The sequence below is a fragment of the Palaemon carinicauda genome, chromosome 33, assembly GCF_036898095.1.
Source record: "Palaemon carinicauda isolate YSFRI2023 chromosome 33, ASM3689809v2, whole genome shotgun sequence".
Taxonomy (NCBI): Eukaryota; Metazoa; Arthropoda; class Malacostraca; order Decapoda; family Palaemonidae; genus Palaemon; species Palaemon carinicauda.
In genome coordinates this window covers 61,957,347-61,982,346 of record NC_090757.1, presented here as the reverse complement: position 1 = coordinate 61,982,346, position 25,000 = coordinate 61,957,347, and the positions used below count along the sequence as shown (strand labels likewise).

Below are 25,000 nucleotides of genomic sequence, written 5' to 3'. Positions count from 1 at the left end.
TATAGATTGCTCAATACTGGGGATAAAGGGTTTCCCATAGCCATACCAAAAGTTTGTGCATAAAATCTCCCATTGAATTCAAATTTACACTCTTTTATACATAGTTTAATTAATTCTATTAAAGTGTGTTTGGAGAATGGTAGATTCAATTGTCTATTATCTAATGTTTCAGATAAAAATTCCAACATGTCATCAATAGGTACTTTTGTGAATAGTGAGACTACATCAAAACTGACAAGCCTACAGGTACTGTTAATCTGTACAAACTGAATGAAGTACAGATTAACAGTACCTGTAGGCTTGTCAGTTTTGATGTAGTCTCACTATTCAAAAAAGTACCTATTGATGACATGTTGGAATTTTTATCTGAAACATTAGATAATAGACAATTGAATCTACCATTCTCCAAACACACTTTAATAGAATTAATTAAACTATGTATAAAAGAGTGTAAATTTGAATTCAATGGGAGATTTTATGCACAAACTTTTGGTATGGCTATGGGAAACCCTTTATCCCCAGTATTGAGCAATCTATATATGGAATTTTTTGAAAGCAGAATCTTAAATAACATCATACCTAATAATGTAAAATGGTTTCGATATATTGACGACATAATATGTGTATGGCCAGGAAATGAAAATTTAGATAACTTTTTTCTTAGATTGAATAGTTTGGTACCATCAATAAATTTCACTATGGAGCTGGAGAATAATTGTACCCTACCTTTTTTGGACTGTCGCATACATAGATGTAATAATAGTCTCAAGTTTAGTGTATACAGAAAGCCAACGAATATCTCGGCATATGTCCATTATTACTCAAACCAAGGCAACAAAGTTAAGAAATCTGTATTTACTTCCATGTTTTTAAGAGCATTTCGAGTCTGCAGCCCTGAATATATATATGACGAAATAAATGGTATTAGAGCAATAGGTAAAAAACTAAAGTATCCTGAAATTGTGTTAGATGATGCCCTAAGAACAGCAAAAAAGACTTTTTTCGGTAATAACAGAAAAAACTACAACACACAAAATTTACTTGTACTACCTTATTGTGATTCATTTAAAGAAATTCCCCAACTGTTAAAAAACTTCAATGTAAATGTAGCATTTAAGAGTAAAAATACAATAAAAACAGCCTTGATAAAGAATTCTCCTGACATTACCAAGGGATGTGTATATCGTATTCCATGCAATGCTTGTGAAAAATACTATATTGGTCAAACTGGTAAAGCCCTAGAAAAGAGAATTGAACAACATAAGAAAAGTGTCGGGTATGCTCAAGATAATAATGCACTCTTTGCTCACGTTAGAGATAAAAATCACCCTATTAATTGGTCAGGTGCAAAGAAATTGGTTCATTCAAATAACTTAGTGGAAAGAAACATCATAGAGTCCAGTTTCATAAAAGAAAACTTTGAAAACAACTTGAATATTGGTCATGAAGTGTATAAACTCGACGCCTTTATATGTAAAGAGATTTGTAAGCTATATAAAAAACCATTAACCACTTAATGTAGAATTGAATGTATTGTGAATAATTAACGTCGCTGTGAAATTAATATTTAGACCTAAGCTACCATTCATTAAAGGAAACAATTATTTTATATAGTATGCATAAGTATAGTGGCACCATATAGTGTTATGCTAGATATAAGTATTGATATATACACCATTATATGTTTATGATATTAATGTTGTATACATATAAATGTATATATGCATATGTATGTATGTGTAGATGTATATATGTGTATATGTATGTATATGTGTATGTGTATGTATATGTATGTGTATATATATGTATATATGTATATTTGTATATGTAGCCTGTGTATCTGTATATATATATATATATATATATATATATATATATATATATATATATATATATATATATATATTTGTATGTTTGTGTATGTTTTGCTTATGTATTTATATAGATAAGGCTACCGTATTGTCATATAAATAAACTGCTATGAAAATAAAAAAAGAAGAAAACAAGAATATACCCGCCACTAGAAATGACCCTTTTTAGCAGGTGTCTAATGAGCTGGGGGACTCCTCCTACTCAACACCTGACCCAGGTAGTTGGTAAGGGAGTGTCATTGTTCTCTAAATCTCTATGTGTATGTTCGTACGCTTGCTTTCCCTATAAATTGTAAAGAAGCCTCTCTCAATAAATCAGTCCTCTGAGGAAGTATCACGAAACTAGTCAGGACTTTATTGTATATTTCGTATTTTCATTTTCCCTGTGGTTCTTCTGCATATATATGTATATATATATATATATATATATATATATATATATATATATATATGTATATATATATATATATATATATATATGTATATGCATATGTATATGTATATATATATGTATATATGCATAAATGTATATTTACACATATATTAGATATATATACGTGTATATATATACGTATATATATACATACGTATATATATACGTATATATATACATACGTATATATATAATTACGTATATATTCATACGTATACATACCTATGTATGTATATGTATGTATATATGCCTACATATGTATACATACGTATATGTACTGTTATCTACATATATGTACGTATATGTACATATATATATGTATATTTATACATTATATATATATATATATATATATATATATATATATATATATATATATTCATGATTTTAAAGGCAAAATAGGGGGGTGGAAAATTACATAAAGTCGAATATTTCTAGAGTATATACGGTAAATCGGGTAACAAAGGGAAACTTCAAATTCTTCATGTTACCCAAATTCCAATAAATACTGAGTATCATATGCTATATAAAGCATTTAGATGCTATGGAGTGATAAAAGAAATATGAATGAAATTTGAAAATGAAAAATGGCATTCATGGATATCTTGCAATAATCATGAAGAAGCATTTAATGCAATATGTAATGTCATTAATATCAAAATTAACAACTTAAATATCATTGGTGCCTTATGTGATAAGATACCAAACAATTTGGATGTATATAGACCTGCTGACTGGTTTGAGAAAGATATTGATTAACTATGCTCCCCCAAAGAAAGCCAAAACCACCAATGTGGCTTGTTGCCGAGCCTGAAGGGAGTAATGGGAATTATTTTAAAATTGGCAAACTAATTCAGAAAAAGGTAGGAACCATTGCACTGGGTGATATACTGTATCTTGCTTCGGGGAAAAATAGCTTCCTAATCCATGCAAAATCATAAACGCAATCGGTAATACAGTACTGTCTAACCTCAAGACAAGTAGTGATATGTTAGATGTCAAACCCCATCTGAAATATAGTTACGGAATGGGAGTAGTCTTCCATAAAGATCTGTAAGAATTAACAGAAGAGGAAATACTAGCAATGTGCCCATTAACAGTGTGGAAAGTGCATAAGATTCCTGGGATGTCAATGATTATCTTTACTTTCCAGGATGCCGATGTGCCTTTCCACATAGATATTAAAAATGAAAGAATTAAAGTTCGACCTTTCCAAAAAAAAAAAGCCCTTACAATGTTTCAAGTGTTTCAAATTTGGACATCCTTCTAAAGTTTGTAGAAATTAAAAAATGTGTAGCATGTTTTCCAAACCCACGTAGTGCTGCCAGTAATTCCAAGAAAAGAAGTACATCACCTAATGATAGTAAAGTTTTGCATGACAAGGTAAGCATATTGCTTTCCAAGGCTTTGCCACGGTGTATTAAAACTGCGGCACTGCCCATTTCTGTACAAACTTCATCCCCCATGACCAACAATAGTACTAACCTCTCTCAGGCCATGTCCTTGCCTGATTTGATGGAGGTTCCATCCGAAACCAAGTTACTAGGGGCACCTGTGGTGGAGAAGGTGCGAAAACTTGGTAGCTCCTCACTACCTATAAATTGGAAGAGAGAGACCCCCATCTCTCTCACCCCCTTGCATAATAAATATTAGTTATGACATCAAATAAATATGATGTTTTGTCTGTTGATGTTTCTGATCAACCAGAAGACAATTTAAATAAATCAGAAATTCAAGTTGAGGTCCACCACCCCCCTCAACAATTAGATCAAAAGGACAACAAGAAAACCACAAATACAAAACCATATTTATCAAGACCCTCTCTAATAAAACCACCGGGAAACAGCGTTAGATCAAAAATTGCTAATGGGAAGACTTCATCTAAAAGTTCTTCTAAAAAATAAAGCATAGTTTTTCCTCTATTTTTAATGGAATTGTCAGGGTTTAAGGGCCAAATATGAAGAACTGAAGCTTTTAATTTACAAGCATTCCCCCATAATTGTAAGTCTACAGGAGAGCAAGCTTGATGCTAATACCCCTAGTCCTCGAGAATAGGCCTATATGAGCTATAGGACACCTTATGATCACGGAGTAGGGAGCCATGGCGGAAGTCTCATATACGTTCGTCGAGATGTTCCCCTAGTACCTTTATCTGTCCGTACACCACTGCAGGCAGTGGTTGTACGGTTTGATATAGGAAGAAAATATACAATCTGTTCGCTGTACTTGCCTCCAAATGATAACATATCATATGATGATTTAGTAGAGGTGGGTCAACAGCTCCCCCAACCTTTTCTTTTACTTGGAGATTTGAATGATAGACATCCTTTTTGGGGTGATGTTTTAGCAAACACCAGGGGCAATATTATATCATCAATTATGGAAAACGAGGATGTCGGACTCTTTAATACAGGAGAGCCCACACACTTCCATGTTCAGACAGGTACCTATTCATGAATTGACCTTTCAGTTGCAAGCTCTAACTGCGTCCTTAATTTCAATTGGAGGACATTAGATGATTGGCATACTAGTGATCATGCATCAGTCATTATAAACACCAACAATGGTTCACCTTTACAAAGATCTCCACGATGGAATCTTGATAAGGCGGACTGGGATAGATTTCACGAGCTAAGTGAAATTGAAGGAAATGTAGAACAGTTTGAAAATATTGATGATGCCATAGACTTACTGAATGTAACCCTTCATACAGCAGGAGTTGATTCAATTTTCAAAACAGCAAGGTTATTCAAACGACGACCAGTCCCCTGGTGGTTTTCAGAACTAACTGCCCTGCACAGAGCCACAAGAAGGTCTTTAACTTGACTGCACACACACCGCACTGAGGGCAATTTGATTATATACAAGAAATGTAGAGCACAGTTCTGTCGTGCCATGAAAGAAGCGAGGCGCCTATCATGGGTGTCTTTTGTTTCCTCCATTAACTGTAGAACACCACCGTCTGCTGTGTGGAGGAAAAGGAAAAAGATTGCCGGCAAATTTACCCCGAACCCACCACCAGTGTTGAAGGTGAATGGTCAGTATGTGACTGAAGCAAATGATGTCAGCAATGCCCTTGTTGACCATTTTTCAAATGTATCTTGCAAGTGTGAAGGAGTTCCTGGTCACCAGTATAGGAGCATCAAAGAAAAGAAAATTTTAAATTTTGTAACAGGAAGGGAAGAGGCATATAATTCTCCTTTTACTGAAAGAGAATTTGATTCCGCTTTTACTAATTGTAACGATACAGCCCCTGGACCCGATGGAATTCCATATGCAATGATTAAACTTGTACATTTTAGTACGAAATTATTTATTTTAAGCATTATTAATAGAATATGGCATGATCATAGTTATCCAAGTGTTTGGGAACTAGCCATTATTTTAGCCTTTTTAAAACCTGATAAGGACAAGTTTTTAGCAGCAAACTAACCAACCTATTGCATTAACATCTTGTTTATGTAAAATCATGGAGAAGATGGTCAATGCAAGACTGATTTGGTACCTTGAAAAGAAGGGTATTTCATCACAGATTCAATGTGGATTCAGAAAAATGCACTCAACGACTGATGTGTTGATAAGACTTGAGTCCTCGTATTTGTGAAGCCTTTGCTTCCAAACAGCACCATGTTAAGTCTTTTTTTGACCTTGAAAGGCACATGATACCACATGGAGATATGGTATACTTAAAAAACAATTCATGAATTAAGAGTAACAGGAGAGCCTATTTGTTCAGTCATTTCTTTCACGTAGAATTTTTAAAGTGAGAGTGGGGGAAGCTATCAGAGAGTAAATGTCAGGAAGGAGTTCCTCAGGGTAGTGTGCCGAGTGTGATTATATTCGCATTAGCAATTAATGGAATATCCTCGGTCATTCCCCGGGATGTTCCCTCAACATTATTTGTGGACGATCTCTCCATATCATTTGCTGGAACTAGAATGACAATGGTTGAGTGAAAACTACAACTCTGAATTGAGAAAATTACTCAGTGGGCCAATATGAATGGATTTAAGTTCTCGACAAGTAAAACTACTATTGTCCATTTCTGTCGTACCCAGGAAGCACATCCAGACCCGGATATATACATTAAAGGACAACGGATACCATGTGTAAGTGAAGCTAAATTTTCAGGTTTGATATTTGATTGTAGGCTTACATGGGTTTCTCACTTAAAAGCATTAAAAGCCTAATGTCTCAAGGCTCTGAATATTTTAATTGATGTCCTATACATCATGGGGGACAGACCGCAATACTATTTTAAAATTATACAAGGCCTTGATTTTTTCCAAAATTAGTTATGGATGTGAAATATACAATTCAGCCACCCAAAGCCGATTAAAGACGTTAGATTCAATACATCATTCTGGTATTAGATTGTCCACAGGAGCATTTAGAACTTTGCTTATTACAAGTCTTCTTGTTGATGCTGGAGAATTACCTCTAGACCTTTACCGAAAGTCTTCTATCATTTGGTATTGGTTTAGGTTGCAAAGACTCCCTAACACTTTAGCCTTTCAGACTGCAAGCCTTGTGAGACACACATCGTACTTTGAGTTGCACCCTAAATATCCTCAACCTTATGGCTTTCGGGTGAAACAATTATTAAACAGTCTTGAATATAATTAGAAGTAAGGTGCTTCCATTTAAGGTATCATCAACACCTCCATGGAAATTACCAAAGGTATCTTTTTGTAAATATTTTATTGGAGTTAAAAATAATATGACTGACTTCATAGCCAGGTCTCTTTTTATGGATCATGTTGCAGGACATAGGGGATCGACTTTTATATATACCGATGGTTCCAAATCTGATGCTGGCATTGGATTTGGAGTACATAGTAAGGATTTTAATTGTAGAGGTGCACTTCCTCTTAACAGCTTCCATATTTACTGCCGAACTGTATAGCATACTAACCGCTATTGAGAAAATAGTGTTGGAGAAGGAGGGTAATTCTACCGTCTTTAGTGATGCAAGGAGTGTCCTTCAAGCTTTAGAACTTTTTAATTCTAGTAACCTTCTAGTTTTAAAGATTTTAGAATGGCTTTTTATTATTGGTCAGAGAGGTATAATGGTTCAATTTTGTTGGGTTCCAGCACATGGAGGAGTGTCTGGGAATGAGAAGGCAGGTTTACTGGCAAAGAATGCTGCATCGGAGTTGCTACCAAGAAGATATCCTATTCCTTGTAATGATTCCTACCTAACATCAAGAAATTTTGTAATAATTGGCAACAGCACTGGGATAGTCTAGATGGCTACAAGACAAGAGAGGTAACAAATTTCAGATCTCCTTGGAGATATAACATGATGCCCCGTAAGTGGAAGATGTCTCTTTATTGTCTCCGCATTGGTCACACACGGTTGACACGAGTTTCTTCTGAAGGGCCAATACCAGCCTTATTGCGACGACTGTTTGGTACCTTCAACAGTGAGGCATTTGTTGACCGAATGCCCCGATATAATAATTTAAGAAATGGATATCTGTTTGAGGCTCGAGGTGAGGATGGCAGGTTCATCCTTGCCAAGATCCTTGGACATGTGTCGTACAATCATAGTGGCATTTTTAAATTGATATCAGAAGCAAGTCTTCTTAATGCTATTTAACTTTCATAACATATTTACTTCTAGTGGCATTTTTAAATTTATATCAGAAGCAGGTCTTCTTAATGCTATTTAAGTTTTATAACATATTTATTTCTCTGGTTTTAATTGAATATTCTTTTAATCTTTTATTTATAATAAATGATATCGGCGTCAATGACCTTCGATGTCAGGATGCCAAAGAACTTCAAATCAATCAATCAATCTTAGGTTATTTGTTTTTGATAGTTGTAGATGCTTACAATAAGTGGCCAGAAGTGATTCCAATGAAGATATCATCTTATGCCACAATTCAAGAATTAATGAAAATTTTTTTACACATGGAATTCCACTCAGAATTGTAACTGATAATGGTCCACAGTTTACCTCACAGGAATTTAAAGATTTTTGTGAAGTAAATGGTATTAAACATGCATTTTCAGAAACATGTCATCCCTCCACGAATGAAGAGGCTGAAAGGTTTGTTCAAACATTCAAGCATAACATGAAATGCAGAAAAGCATATTCAAATAACATGTTTTTTAATGAGTAAGTTTTTGTTGTCTTATAGAACACCACCACACAGCACAACAGGTGTGACACCATCAACTTTGTTGATGGGGAGGAGGATTAGGTGTAAGTTAGGTTTGTTTGATCCAAGTTTGCAAAGTGATTTAGAAGAAAAAGGGTACTGTATAAGCAATTTGAAAGTCTTCCAAAAGTAAGACATTTTGCCCCTAGTTCTGTCATGGTAAGATCATGCAATACTCCAGAATAGTGGGTACCAGTAGAAATTGTAAAAGAGATAGGAAATTTACATTATGATATTGAGGTTGGTGGAAATATTGTGAAAACATGTTGATCAATTACGCAGCATTTAGATAAAAATCCTGTTGATCATGTGAACGTTAGAGATGAGAAATTTTCAAAAGTACATAAATCAAATATTAACAAAGATGCTCAAACATCAGATGTAGATTCAGAATCTATTCATGTACCAGTACAGGATGAAATTAAAGTACTTCCCTATAGGATGAATAGAGGGAAGCCCCCTGAGAGATTAGATTTGTAGTTTTGTACAATGTAAAGTTAAGGAGGAGGAGACTGTTATGTATTTTGTATTGTAATACTATATGTATTACGGGTATTAAGAGTAATGTTTTACAGTATTGCATTGTTAGAATGTGTTTCGGCATAGTTTATAAGTGTAGTAGAGTATGTTATGAATAGTTTATAAGTGTAGTAGAGTATGTTATGAAGGATTTAATCATTCTTTACTTGTCCTAAAGTTATGATGCGATTCTTCTTACTTTTGTGTTGCAGTAGGATTCGATCTTTTTGAGAGCGATGCTCACTTTTATTTTCTGTATGCATGTGTACGAGTTTTGTTTACATATTCTCACTCAAGTCGCAAGTTGTCTAGACACTTGAGAGAGCTGAGCAGCAATGTAAGCGTTAGCAGAATAAGTGTATTTTTAAGTATAAAACTTACCCGCTGATTATATAAGAATGGTTAAAGTCTCTTGACGCCCGGCAGAAAATTCAAAATCTCGCGCGGCTATTGCAGATATGCCAGGTGTACACTAGCGCCCTCGCGGTACCACAGGTAGAACTATACCAAACCCTTCAGATCTTCTCCTGCCGCCATAGCTGGCTGTACTATTGGAAATTCTCTCTCGTTTTCTTACTCTGTTTGGACGTTATTTGGTGATGTACTAACGTTTTTTTGAGTTTGGGCTTTTGCTTATTTGTTTTATTTGATCTGTGATCACGTATTTATAACTTAAAAGGTAGGATTAGAAGGTTTTTCAACCTATTTTAAACCTTACGAAAGCATAAGGGCGGGATGTAAACATCTCGTCCATTGATGACGTCACAGCCTTATCCATAGGCTAAAAGTCTGTCTTGCTTTTTACAAAGAATGATAAGTGAATACTTTCTTTTGAAGTATTAAGTTATAAATTAAATTAAAGGATTGTTATTTTAAGAAAATTTTATCCTTTTAATAGTTTTTCTTTAGACAATCTTCGATCTGTTTGCAAAGATTAACTAGCGTTCAGTTTATTTTTGTTACGCAGTTGTCAGTATCATTACAATATTACAATATTTTGTAGCGATTTTTATGAATAGTACATTCTTCTTACATCTCAAGTTTTTAGGTTGTACTACAGTATATAAAAGGAACATTTTATTTTGCAATTAATTGGTCCTTTCAGTATTTTTCCTTAGTCAGAGATTAAAGGAAGTTACAGTTCAGTTAATGTTTATACGATGCAGTATTCTTTACCATCGATGTAGCGCACGATTCTATGTATCGTTTACTTGGTGGTTTTTGGAATACTAAAATTGTTCGTATATTAATTGTAGATGTTCCAATGGGTACGGGTGATAATTCGCCTTTTATTGGAACCCCTTAATTTAAGGGCTTATTTTAATTTATAAATATATCTATTAAGGTAATATTTAATATTTAATATTTTGTTGCATTTATATGGGATTCAGTGACTTTTGCATTCCCATTCAAACCATTGACAGAATTGTAAGTCTCTCTCTATGGAGTTCTTTTCGTTTGAGAGAGCGTATATTTTGATTTTCAGATAATTGTGAAAATATCTTTTTACCAAAGAGTAAAATGCAAATTTCTTAGTGCTAAATTAGGCAGTGAATTTTATTCAGTGGAGAGTGCTTCTATTCGGACCTGTCGTTATCCTAGCCTTAGACCTCTGTCAAGCTCCCGGACCCATGGGAGAAGTTAAGTCGAACGGCGAAAGGAATCGAGAGGGTAGCCAGGCGTTACAGTCTTTTAAGATCCGAACAGAAGTCCTCTCGAGCGTTTTCTGTCGATCCCCAGAACGCTCACCCTCGCTATAGATAAGGCGAGGTATTAGTGTTTTCAAACATTATATGCGGGCCTCAGGCGCTAAGCTGAAAACAAAATTAGATTCGTTCTGCGTGTGTTACGTTTCATGCAGCGCGGACGTAGTGCCGCCGCGTGCACCTGAAGGATATCGTCTCCCGACAGTGGGAAGCGCTGTGGGATCGACGAAGATAATGCTGCATACGTTTCGCCTAAGGTTGATCCTTGATCTTTGCTGTTAGACATGAAACAGCAACTATCTTCGTTTATGCAGTCTTATCAGCCTGCCGTTGGCAGTGCTGTTGGATGTCACGATTCCGGTCTTTGACGCGGTCGCACAGGCGACGTGTCTTTAACGGTAACGACTCGTTGTTGCACAGGCGGCCTACGAGCCGCAATGTTCAACGGTGGGAGAAGGTGGATGCATCACTTCCATTACCTACTCAATGCCAACCGATTGCTCATAGCGCTTAGTATCAGTCTATTCAGGCGCGCCGACGTTCGCCAGGCAGCATATCATGCTACCAAGCGACATGACAGACAGCAGAGCCAGCGAAGCGTCAGCGGAATGGTGCGTCAACGGAAGCGGAACGTTAATGGAGCGTAGCGTCAGCTTCGGTGTGGACGCTTCGCTACCTATGACAATAGACTTTGATGTCAGCCTGACCATGACTGTCTAGCGTTGAGTCATTGTTGCTCCAGGCGCTATATTAAGGAATAAATCTTAACTAGAAAGATATTATTTTCTCGGACCAAGGCCTGCTGGGCTAATTCTTGGTTGGGAGAACTAGAATTAAAACCTCTAAGCATTGAGGTCTGAATTCAGAATCCTAAGGAGCGGATTCCTAGGAATCAAGACTTCTCTTCCTAGGATAGAGTACAGTGAACCCTCGTTTATCGCGATAGATAGGTTCCAGACCCGGCCGCGATAGGTGAAAATCCGCGAAGTAGTGACATCATATTTACCTATTTATTTAACATGTATATTCGGACTTTTAAAACCTTCCCTTGTACGTAGTACTGTTAACAAACTACCCTTTAATGTACAGAACACTTAATGCATGTACTACAGTACCCTAAACTAAAACAGGCACAAATATTAAAGGCGATTTTATATCATGCGTTTCCTAAACACGCTAAAAAGCACGATAAAAAATGGCAACCAATGTTTTGTTTACGTTCATCTCTGATCATAATGAAGAAACAAACTCATTTAGTGTACACATATATGTATAGGTTAGTTTTTGCATCGATTATATTGATTATACAGTATGTTGATTTTGTTATTACCAATGTTTTACTTAATTTTTCTTAGGACTTCCAAATGAAATTTTTTTCTTTATGACGCCGCCTGAAATGACGGCGTCATAAAGTACTGTACGCTCAGTAAAAAACCACGCTCAGAACAAAGAAGGCATTTAACGCGCATGATGATAGTGATAAATAATGATATTTACAGTAAAAGCATTTACAAAATATGTTATTACAAATATAATTTACCGTATCTATATAAAATCATACAGTACTGTACAGTACATATTGTACGTAGCAAAGCAGGAAAACAATTTACGAGAGAGAGAGAGAGAGAGAGAGAGAGAGAGAGAGAGAGAGAGAGAGAGAGAGAGTGTGTGTGTTTGTTTTACGTACGTACTGTAAATGTAAATTTTAAACAAAAAAAATCAATTTACGAGAGAGAGAGAGAGATTGTTTTACGTACGTAAATGTAAATTTTAAACAAAAAAAATATGATAAGTTACAACATGTAGACTTTTAAAACCTTCCCTTTAACTTAATGCATACAGTACTAAACTATAAAACAGGCACAAATATTAAAATGTTGAAATATTAAAGTAAAAAATAAAGATTGTTACTGTACTCACCACGAAAGAAGTTAAAGAAAAACTTGAATGATGATGGCAATGAATTTGCTGCACAGTAGAAATGATGATGATGAAGCTGATGATGTGTTCTACTGTGCAGCCAATGATAGTATTTTACGTCTCTTCAGACGGAGGTGTCTTTTCCTGGGACACCTCTTCAACTTCTTCAATTTCTTCCGAAGGCGTACTAGCAGGAGGAACTGGCTCTTTTTTGCGAGGCTGGAAGAACATTGTGATCGGAAGTTGCTGCTGCTGCTTCTTTTTTCGATCTAAGAGCATCCTGTAGGGAGTCATGATGTCATCGACCTTGTTGGAGAATTGCATAGACCGAACCATATCCTCGTCCCACTCTTGCAACATTTCTTTCACCTCCTTTGTATGGTTGCAGACCTTGGCAAGCCGTTCTAGTGTTAAGCCCGTTTCTTCGACATTTTCTTGGGTCTCATCCTGGGTTCCACTCTCTTCTTCGCTTGCCGATTTCGTCAGCTCTTCTAGGTCTGCGTCAGTTAGCGGCTGGGAATGGCAGTCCAACAACTCATCGACGTCTTCAGTCGTCATGTCGCCAAACCCGTCGCCTCCAATTATGGCAGCCAACTGCACAGATTTGCGTATTGCAGAGTGTTGGATTTCCGACGGAGTAAATCCCTCGTCGTCGTAAACAATCTGGGGCCACAACTTCTTCCAGCTCGCATTCACAGTTGCAGGTTTCATCTCTTGCAGTGCCTTCTGAATATTCTTCAGGCACGTGGCTATGGTGTACTGCCGCCAGTACGCCTTCAAGTTAAAATCTTCATCCTCGTCATCTTGGGCAGCATCCACACACGCAACGAGGTCCGCCAAGGTATTCTTCGTGTAGAGGGCCTTGAACGCCGTGATAACCCCCTGGTCCATCGGTTGAATTGATGACGTGGTGTTGGGTGGCAGGAACTCAACCTGAACGCCCTCACGCGACAGGTCAGTTGCGTGTCCACCAGCGTTATCCATAAGGAGAAGGATCTTGAATGGCAAGCCCTTCTCTACGAGGTATTCATTGACTTGCGGGATGAAACACTGGTGGAACCAGTTGGAGGTCAGCATCTTTGTAATCCATGCTTTTGGATTATGCATCCAGTACACGGGAAGGAGATTCTTATTCTTATTTTTCAAAGCGCGAGGATTTTTCGACTTATAAATAAGCCCCGGCTTTAGCAAAAATCCAGCAGCATTGCCACACATCACGAGGGTAACGCGATCCTTGAATGCTTTAAAGCCAGAGGCTTTGGCTTCCTCTTTGAACAGGAAAGTTCGCGACGGCATTCTCTTCCAAAACAAGCCGGTCTCATCCATATTAAAGACTTGTTCCGGCTTGTATCCACCTTCGGCGATAATATTCTTGAACGTCTGGTTCACGTAAGTTTCAGCAGCGGCAGTGTCAGCCGAAGCAGCCTCGCCATGCAGGGAAACGCTTTTCAGGGCGAAGCGTTTCTGAAACTTCGCGAACCATCCTTTACTGGCGGAAAAACGTTGTTTCTGAGGCTGGGAATCAGTGGATGTCCCTGGTTGAGGTTCATCTGCATCATCATCTTCTTCAGCATGGTTGCTGTCGTCGTCTTGAGGTTCCTTTGCAGCAAAATTCTCATACAAACTCAAAGCCTTTGTTCGGATGGTGTTTGTATCCAAGGCTATGTTCTTCTTCCGGCAGTTGGCAATCCACACAGCTAAAGCACCTTCCATGCGTACGATCGTTTTATTACGCGTTGTAACGACTCACTTCGCTGATCTGCTAAAGGTGATTGCAGCCGTCTTTCTAATGTTCGCCTCGTCCTTCTTGATATAGTGAACAGTGGATTCGTTGATTCCAAAATGGCGCGCTGCGGCCGCGTAGCTTCTACCGTCTTTCAACATATCGAGAAGCGTCACCTTCTCAGCAATCGTTATCATCCTTCGGTGGCATTTAGGCTCGCTACCAGCCTTAGTAGAAGCAGAACGCTTGGGAGGCATTGTACAGTAGGATTTACACAGAAACTTCAACAAAAAGTTCAATTTAAAAGTCGCACACAGCACAGATTAAAGTTCACAAACTTAAGAACGTCTTCTCAGCGATACGGCGTAAGAGAAAGTGGCCGCGAACAGAGCCTGGAAGCTGGAGATGCGGGCAAAACACCAATCACAGGCTAGATAACAAAACTTGAGTTCTGATTCGTCATCTATCAGCGCTTGAACCAATCACAACCCGTCTTATATGATGCGTAGGTTACCAACTCAAAGTACAAGATACCCCGCGTATACTGTACGTACAGTATTAATAATAATAATAATAAATAATGATAATAATACAGTAATAATAATAATAATAATGATAATAATAATAACAATAATAATTTTATTAACAACAACAACAATAATAATAATAATAACAATAATAATAATAGCTTTATGTATGCTATTTTATTCTTTTGTAGGATGTGTGTCTCTCTCTCTATCTCTCTCTCTCTCTCTCTCGTACGCTTATTCGAAATGTGATTTTTGCAACAAAGAATATTATTGGATGCAGTACTACGTACGTATACATACAAAAGATTCATGGAAAAGAAGCACATCCATTACATTTGTAGTACAGTAGTAGCCATCAGCAGCCTTACACCATTCTAATATGGTATGACTGCATCTGATTTGCGTTTCATGTTCGATTTAATTTTACTACGTACTGTATACAGTACTGAATTATCGTATGATCACATTCTCTTTTCGTGTTTTATTTCTTTCTGTGCTGAATTATATATCATATGTAATGCAATGAACAATCAGTAAGAGCAGATATTACTAATTACAGTATTAATGGAATTACAGGTAACGAAATTTCGTATTTGGGGTCTTCAGATTTCGTGGTATTTTCGAAATTTCCGGAAAATCCGCGATATGTATATATATATGGGTTATGGAAAAAACCCGCGAAGTGGTGAATCCGCAATGGTTGAACCGCGAAGTAGCGAGGGTTCACTGTATTGTAGGAGGAAGGGAATAACTTTCAGAAACTCATGAGTTTTTCTGAAGAGTTTCCCTTTTATTTTATACCTGCTGCTCCTCGTTTCGACTTCAGAGTTTTTGCTAGTTGCGTTGATGGTGTCTCTATTTTATTTTTATTACTCGCTAGGCTACAACCCTAGTTGAGAAAGCAAGATGCTTTAACCCAAAGGGCTCCTATAGGGAAAGATGGCTCAGTAAGGAAATAAGAAAATAAATGAATAAATAAATTAACATTAAAACATTCTCAGAAAAGTAACGAACTTTACTGTAGAGTTTGATGCAGCGCCTGCAGCTGCAACAGCAGGAAGTGCATTAAGGCCTTTATGAGAATAGAGCGTAAGAGTATATCTCCCACCACGGGCTGATCTTTTATGATTTAATGTATTATGTTTTAAAACGCTCTTGTTTAGTGACTCATAAACATAGCACAGTGCACTGGAGGAGGTGTTTGTTCGTGTTCGTCTTACTCCTAGCCCTACACCTCTTCCTTACTTTCCAACCCCTGGGAGAAGGAAGGTCGGTAGGCTGAGGTACATCGCGGACCTTGTGCGTTAAACGTGTGTTCCGCTGAGCGATCCTGTTGATGCAGTCCAAGACGTTCCCTCTCCGCTTTGGAATGATGAAGTAAAGCTCTTTTCTTCGCCTACGATTGTCGAACTATGACGTTACAACCATGTGATATAGTCTCTTGAGAAGAGCGAAGTTTGAATGTCTTGAAGCGATCAGTTCGTCATCGCTATGGTATCACGGATCTTGTAACTTTTTTCTGCGTAATAAGACGCAGTTCCCTGACGAGGATGACGTTCTACGTTTTCTCTTTCTACTAGACTAGGAAGTTACTCATCGTGTACGCACGCAAACAGAACTTACCCTTGCAGCAGGCGTGTCGCGATGCTTAAACTGGAAGCAATCGAGAGTGTTTTTCTTCCACGAGAGAAGCGGAAGTCAGACAAGTTGCATACAATCCTAGCTCTTCCTCTGGAATCTTACGCACTTTCAGGGAAGAAAGAGTTTGTCCTCGTCGAAGGATGCAAAACCTAGACTTGGTAGTCATCAATCAATACGTCCAAGACCTTTCAGGAGTCGTATGTTTTCTAATAACATCCTGCAGTAACTGATGTTCGCCGGAAGGTTTTCTTTTCGAAAGAAGGCGACGTGCCAGCACCAAAATCGTGTAAGACACACAGTTCTTCGAGAGAAAAGGTGCTCAGTTTGCTTCTGTTCACGCTTCTTCTTCTTCCCCAGTTTGGGGAAATGTCTAATACTTTCTTCTGGGGTCTAACGACTACTGTTGACGGTATCTCATAGCATTGGATACATTCTGGTCGCGCACAAGGCGCGCTGGAAATGTCATAAGGACTCTCCCAGGTTGCTCATGGGACTGCGGTTGATGATCTCTCACAGCCTTCGCTCATGCTCGAGTTGGCGCACACGCTGCCCCACGAGTGTATGTTTGGTCTGAGCTAAAAGAGGTCAATTTCATCTCTTTTTAGCATTTACGATTCTCGGGGGGGGGGGGGGGAATTTTCTCCTATAAGAGTCTAAGGACTACCATAGACCAAAGAAATGGTTTTCCGTTAGTATCAGACAGCGTAGGTCTCCAATGCTCAGCAACGCTTCCTCACAGAGATATGCTCGTGTTACGGCAAGCATTAGAGCAGACGCTTGTAGCAGACATCACGCAGACACAGATGCCAATTCTGGTCTCTCCCTCATGCAGTCACAGACGCAGACGCCAGTCTGGTCATATGTTGGACGCTGATAGTCAAAGTTGATCCTTTCAACAAGTTGTCCCATCTTCGCGGTCTGTGGGACACGCGACTACCACTCATGCGGACGCATGCTACATGCGGACAACTCTCGGTAAACAGGTCAATCTGAAATCCTAAGCAACCTAGATGCGTGTGTCAGCCTGGACATATGCTGAATAAGGTCAGTCAGGGTTTTCCCGCATCAGGATAGACTAACAGTTGCTTCTTTGCGCCACTGACCGGACGCGATGCTGTTGCCTCCTCGCAGCACGCTGTAGGTTTACAACAGGCGGGACGCACGCAGAGCGCTGTATCCACACGACAAGGTGAACGCATACAGCACGCTGACACCTTACGGCAATGCAAGCACATGTGACATTATGGTCGCATGCTAGACGCATACAGTCAAGTCTTTTTCTCACAGCAGTATGGACAGACTGTTGTCTCCTTCGCGTCTCTCTGGCCACGCAACTAACGCTCCTTTGCGTCAAGTTTTTGGCTTTTAAGTATGTTGAACTCTCGCTGGTTACACGCGATCAGGTCTTAACCGCACAGCATGAGGTTCACGTTGTTGATGCTTCTTTTCAACAAGCCTAGCTTAATATCGGTTTCTTGCGACCGATCTGGACACGTTTCGGGAGGCGGTCTAGATCTTGACACTCTCTCATGACATCTTGAGCATATGCAGCATGCTGGAACCATAATGGACTCATGCTAAGACCATGCTGGGTGCATGCTGGAAGCATGTCATTAGTCAGTTTCCCCGTGTCAGGATCACGAACGCTTTATTTCAAACCATCAAGCTTTAGGTCTAGCTGCCTCCATTATTTCAGAAAACCCCTAAGATCTGGAGGGTTGTTCGAAGGAGACAGCTGAGGCTATCGCTTGTACAAAGGACCTTTGCCTTAAGGTTTTGCAACCCAAATAGAAGGCTTTATGGACTGGTGTAGAGCTAAAGCAATCTCTTCATTTAGTAACTCTAGAACACAAGTGGCCTATTTCTTCTTAGACCTTAGAAGAAAACACATTGTTTCCTCCTCGACCATCAAGGAGTACAGGAGTATGCGGGCAGCTGTCTTCAGACGCAGAAGATTGGATCTATCAAATGAAGACCTTGTAGATCTTCTCAGATCATTTGAGATGACTTAAAAGCTTCAGCAAAATTCGCCAACCCGGAATTTAGAGGTTGTTTCTGGAATTCCGCGGTAGTGACAGATTCGAGCCTTTACACTTGGTTTCTTTTCTAACTTTGGAGACTTTTCTGAGTAAGTCTGGCAATAGTTGAGAGTCAGTGAAGTTCACTCTTTTAGCAAGAACATGGACTTCAGAATGGATAAGCCATAGGTGCCTTGCATCCTGATTTCTTGGTCATTAACAAATGTCCTTCTCATCCATGGCCTAAATCTTTCGAGATCACTATCCTCTCGAATATGGTTTGTGAAGGACTGAGGAGAGTTTTTTGCCTGGTTAAAAGGAGGAGGTTTTATCAGGACAGGACCAAAGGAATTAAGAGTCTATTCAAGGCTCTTTGGTGCAGGGTCAAGAAGCCTGCGCTATCTATGTCTAAAACGCTGTATCATCTCGTATAGACTTTAATTACCAAGGTCCTTTCACACTGTTGTGTGACAGATCTTAAGCTGTCGAAAGAGTAAAGACTCATGAAGTTAGAACTGTGGGAGCTTCTGTAACTTTTAAGCAAACTGTTCTCTGCAAAGCATCGTGCATACAGCCTGTTGAGGGGGTAATCCTGTATTCGCCTTGCATTACTTATACCGTTTCCAGTCTCTTTATGAGGACGGTTACGTTTTGGGATCATTCGTAACAACGAGTGCAGTAGTAGGTGAAATATCCACCACTATATTTCCCTAAATTCCTAGTACCCCTGGTCTTCTCTTGGAACTTTTATATATGTTTTTATGATTGTACGTGAAGATTGGTCGGCAATTTTCCTCAATCTTTGATGTAGTCAGGTGGTCATTTTATTCCTAGAGAGTGCCCGGAACAAGGGTATTGGTTGAGGTCCTGTCATGTTATAGGTTATTGAACCGTTTGACAGCTCCTAGAGATCGTCAGCCCCCTGGGTGGACCGCTGGATATCCTAAGAATACAGGTAGCAGACAAAATGAGGCAGAGCATTGCTGTCAGCTTCCTTAGCAGGTGAGAACCGCTTAAATTGTTTGTAACTCTTAAAGTGAATTTTCAATTATGTAGCTGTCTCTGACCCACCACCAAGGGTGTCAATCAGCCATTCTTATATAACCAGCGGCTAAGTTTTATATTTAAAAATGATATTTTCATAATAAAATAAATTTTTGAATATACTTACCCGCTGGTTATATAAGTTAAAAACCCACCCTCCTCCCCTCTAGAGACCATGGGGCATGGAAGATCTGAAGGGTTTGGTATAGTTCTACCTGTGGTACCGCGAGGGCGCTAGTGTACACCTGGCATATCTGCGATAGCCGTGCGAGATTTTGAATTTTCTGCCGGGCGTCAAGAGACTTTAGCCATTCTTATATAACCAGCGGGTAAGTATATTCAAAAATTGATTTTATTATGAAAATATTTTAAGAATACCAACGTATCATTAAACCCTAACAAGAAGAATCTGCGACATCGGATGAGATGTAGAACAACACTAATGAATGGATATTATTCCAGGTATGTATGGAGGTACCATTCTATTTTGGATAACCAATACCATACATAACATGAATCTCCTATTTCAAAGGATGAAATTTGTGTACAGATAGGAAAAAATTATTTTTTTTTAACGTAGTTTGTATTTTTCCTAGTTATGCAAACTTATTTCCTTAAAATCACATTTCCTACCATATTCATCTCGGCCCTCAGTTTAAGACATGTGGGTTGGGGTTTCCTCTGGTACCACCTGTCACTATTTAATTGCATTGTTGATGATTCAAGAGCAGTTCTTGCTATAGCTGAAGTTTTCTCCTATTTTAAAGGACTTGTATTTACATAAGAAAAATATAAATGACTTTGTTACAATATTTTGCTTTTCAAATATAGTGAGGTGGACTGTGTAATTCTGTTTTTTCTTTCCTCACCTCCGCACATTATTCAAAATTTAGGGATTTAAATATTCATATTCAGACTCTTATCTTATTTTCCCATCAGATGCTGATCCAGGGGAACAAAGAGGAGTTAGTATGGACTATTTCCTAGAGTCCTCTTCAGCTTCTGTAGATGAAAATCGACAAAATGGTGCAACCAAGTATATTGCAAAAGAAAATTACCAGCTTTTAACTCATACATCACCAACAAGAGATGAGAAAGGATCAAGTCGTAATGACGAAATACAACCATCACACTATGTTGAATTAATCTCGGATTTAATACCATCTAGTGTCTTAGGTAGGTATGTTTTTCAGAGTGTGTTTAATGATACTTATGTCAGTCATATTTCTGGGACTGCCATTCAAGAGGAAGTTCCAACAAAAGCATCTCCATTACATTTGAAAAATTCCAGACCACCTCCACTTTTAATCAGTAAACTACAAACTATTACAAGAGACCATGGAGCCTTGTATACAGATATAATTGATTATAGTAATGTAAAATATCATGCAAGACCAAACTATGTTTCTATACATTCAGAGAAAACTCCACTTTACATATCTGAAGGAAAATATACTGACCAAAAGGTTGATAATGCTGCTCCCAAAGTCAGTGTTGTTAATATGTTATCAAGTTTGCCATCTGAAGTTGATGAAATTTCTGAAGACCTATTATATCTAACTTCAGTTTTTTTGGGATTATATCATTCCCCAATGCTGGTAAACTCTCTATCTGTGGTCGCACCAACGGAGGAGGGAAATCGTGCCGTGGAAATGGAAAACTATATGAATCCACAGCAGAAAGTAAAGTTAATAGACATGTTAGAGCATGATAATCCTTCCCACATAAGTCTTACTTCAAACCCTTTAAGTAATGTAAATACAGAGTTTACTTCAATTTTAGGTTCAGTTAATCAAGGCCTTTTTGCAAGTGTGCCTAATTCGAAGGCTGTTTCTAGGTTGTTTGGTGTTGATGATATGACAGATGAGGAAATATTAAAGAAACCAATTTTGTCAATTCATCCTGCAGACACTTCAGGAAAAGTAAAAACTCTAATTGTATCACCCCATCTCTCTGTGTTGACCACCAATACAAAGTTGGTAAAAGGCTCTTTTAAGAGACCATTCAGTTCCTCAACAGCACTATTCCAAAATGCAAGTAATAAGTCTTATAAGGAATCATCCAAGAAATTACTGAAAGGCTTTTATACTAAGGAAAATTATCTTAAAATGCTTAATTCTTGGGTAAGCAAGATGTTAGATTCATTTCCAAAACCCCAAGCGGGAGCAACTAAGGAAATCACCCACCAACTGGAGCCAAATTACATGTATTCTAATACAGATGAGATGAAAATACAAAATCATGCAATTTTATCACCTCATAGCAGCACAAAACAATATTTTAATTCAGTGACACGCACATTACCTGTTGATAAATTAGAGGAAACTACAACCCTATCTATAAATCTGTTAAATAAATCTAGCTTAAGAACAGGATTAGAATTTGATCAGAAAAGCCATAATTCAAGCAAGTTTCCTTTATACCCTGGAGAGATACAAACCACTAATGAATTGCCTAATGGCATTTTAGAATTTGTTTCCTCTTTTCTGGGAATTCCATTACACACACAAGAAACTCGCAAAGTAACAACTAGTACGTCTCCAAGTATAGCATTTTCTGCTACAATCAGAAGACATCAGATGGATTTTGGTGAACCTACAGCCTCAGTTAGTATAAATGAATCATTAGGGGATTGTTTAGATAAAGTACATAATTTGAATAAAACGGAGGAAAATTTACAGAGAAGCACCATGATGTTACTTATTATAGGTGGCATTGTCTTTCAGATACAGCTTATTGTTGGTCTTGTCATGATTTGGTGGTGGTTGCGAGTAAAAGTTCAAAGGATTCTGAACAATGATTCTTTAGTTCTATGTGATGGTCTCTCTAAAGTTGTAAATTTCAGAAATTCTGCAAAACTGACAGAAGAAAGTGCTGGGCAATTGGTACTGGCTAAAGATGATGGAAAGATGTTATCCAAAACTCCTAGAGCTCCTAAGTGCTTAGCTACAGCATTATGAAATATTTAGTTTGTCTAGAATGAAACGCACTGCACATGTTACTCCCCCATGTTTCCTGTACAAAATAAGCCTGTTTTTCTTAATAGAGTAATTTACCAAAACTGTTTTTTCATTTTCCTTTAGAGGTACTGTTAACTGAAAAAAAAATATTTTTGTTTAGCAAAAACATTTATTTGTTTTAGGTTTAAGAATAATGATACAATAGTATGGTTGTATAATCTCTGGTGTTAGGAAAACCTCTGACCTTATATCGTAGTAGAAATGTTGAAAGTATTCTTCATAGATTATGGTTTGTTGCTATGTAAATACAGACTGTCTGAAAGTTGAAATGGTCATTGAATTGTTAACAAGGTAATTACAATAGTTAATGACATTTGGGTGAGGGGGGAGCTACCTACTTGCATACCTACCAACTTGGGGCAAGCCTCTGACTTCCATCCTAACCAAGGGCTTTCCATCTCCTGAGTTTCTTAATGATAGCTTCAACTTAAAACACACTGAATTCATTCATGAACACATCAGGTCCTTCAATCAGCTTCAAATATATCGATCAAATTATTCCCTTCATATCTTCTGTTCATGACCTCAGTAAAGTGTCCCATACAACATTGCTTTTCTTCCTCTTGTTTTGTTATAACAGATCCATCTCTCAATTTGATGGGGGTATATGCTTTCTAATTGTCCTCATAGAGATTTCATTAATAATTCTTGGAGTGTTTCTTACTCCATAGCCACTCCCTGAAATCATAGCTTTGTTAGCCTCATCTGCTTTCCTGTCTAAATATTCTCTCCAGCCATTAATGGCTTTTCTTTTGACCTCACCATCAATACTGGAATACCTAATTTCTTTGTTAGTTAGTAAAAGAAAATCTCCTTAGGCTTGCAAGTGATGTGTGACAAGAGAATTGTTGGGAGGCAGCATGAGGAAGGGTAGATTAATGGTGGAATGAAGGAGTGAAGATGAAAGTGGAAGAGAAAAAGAGGGCATTTGAAAAATGGCTGCATATTAATAGTGTAGAGAAGTATGAAAGATATAGAGAGAAAATGTGCAAATAAAGTGCAAGGTAGCTGAGGCAAATATGATGGCTGACAGAAAGTGGGGTCGGTGATTGGGCCGTTCGTAAGTAGTAGTTTTGAAAAGAAGTGAAGAGAGTATGGAATGGTGGGTCGAGAAATGAAGGGACAGCGAGATGAAACTGGAAGGATGTGGAAAGGAGATGAGGCATGAAAAAGGTGGGCTGAATATTTTGAAAGGTTGCTGAATGTTGAAGATATCATTGTTACTACAACCCTAGTTGGAACAGCTAGATGCTATGAGCCCAAGGGCTACAAAAATAGCCCAGTGAGGGAAAGAAATAAGGAAATAAATAAATGAACAATTAAAATAGATTATTCTAAAAACAGTAACAATATTAAAATGGATGTTTCATTTATAAACTATAAAAAGATTTATGTCAGCCTGTTCATCATAAAACCATTTACTGCAAGTTTGAACTTTTGAAGTTCTACCAATTCAATTACCCAATTAGGAAGATAATTTTACAACTTGGTCACAGCTGGAATAAAACTTCTAGAATGCTGTGTAGTATTGAGCCTCATGATGGAGAATGCCTGACTATTAGAATTAAGTGCATATCTAGCATTATGGACAGGATGGAACTGTCTGGGAAGATCTGAATGCAAATGATGGTTAGTTATGAAAACCTTTATGCAACATGCATAACGAACCAGTTGAACGAAGGTGCCAGAGATTGATATCTAGATCAGGAATAAGAAATTTAAAGGAATGTAAGTTCTTGTCCAACAAATTAAGATGAGATTCAGAAACTGAAGATCAGAGAGGAGAACAATACTGAAACCAGGTAGAATGAAAGAATTAAAACACTTCTTCAGAATCGATTGATCACCAAAAATCTTGAAAGATTTTCTCAAAGCCATTTTTTTATGCAATTGAAGAAGACACAGACATAATGTGTTCTTCTAAAGGGATTTTGACGAAGGAAAAATCTATTTCTGGGGAGAGACCTGTGACGCCCGGTGAAAAGTCCTTCTTTTCTAATATAAATCTTCCAAATATACTAGAGAAAGATAAAAGCATGGAATGCAGAGGTTACAACCCTCGCGCGAGCACCTTGTTGGTGTCGTATATCTAACAAAGGGGTGTGTAAACCACTATTCACAGGCTGTCTTCCATTTAGATAATCCCTTCATCAAAGGGGAGGGCCATGACAGTTGGGCTACCCTACCGACACCTACTACTCGCGCTCTCCAGGTCATCCTTCTGCAAGAACATATGGCTTGGCAAGGAAAGGGTGGGTCCGTACAAAAATAACCGGGAAGGGTTTCACCGGGCGTCACAGGTCTCTCCCCAGAAATAGATTTTTCCTTCGTCAAAATCCCTTTTCTGGGGCGATCTGTGACGGCCGGTGAAAATGTACCAGAGAATGCCTTCCAAGCCCAACAAA

The 25,000-nt window shown here is 38.0% G+C and overlaps 1 protein-coding gene across 1 annotated transcript in view; it reads left to right on the top strand.

Moving 5' to 3' along the window:
• Positions 1 to 22,636, top strand: part of LOC137625963 (uncharacterized) — a 64,123-nt gene extending 41,487 nt beyond the window's left edge. Inside the window, exon 2 of the mRNA XM_068357030.1 lies at positions 20,515 to 22,636. Coding sequence (XP_068213131.1) covers positions 20,515 to 22,535 — 2,021 coding nt within the window. The 3' untranslated portion in view covers positions 22,536 to 22,636. The remainder of the gene's footprint in view (positions 1 to 20,514) is intronic.
• Positions 22,637 to 25,000: the final 2,364 nt, after the last annotated feature.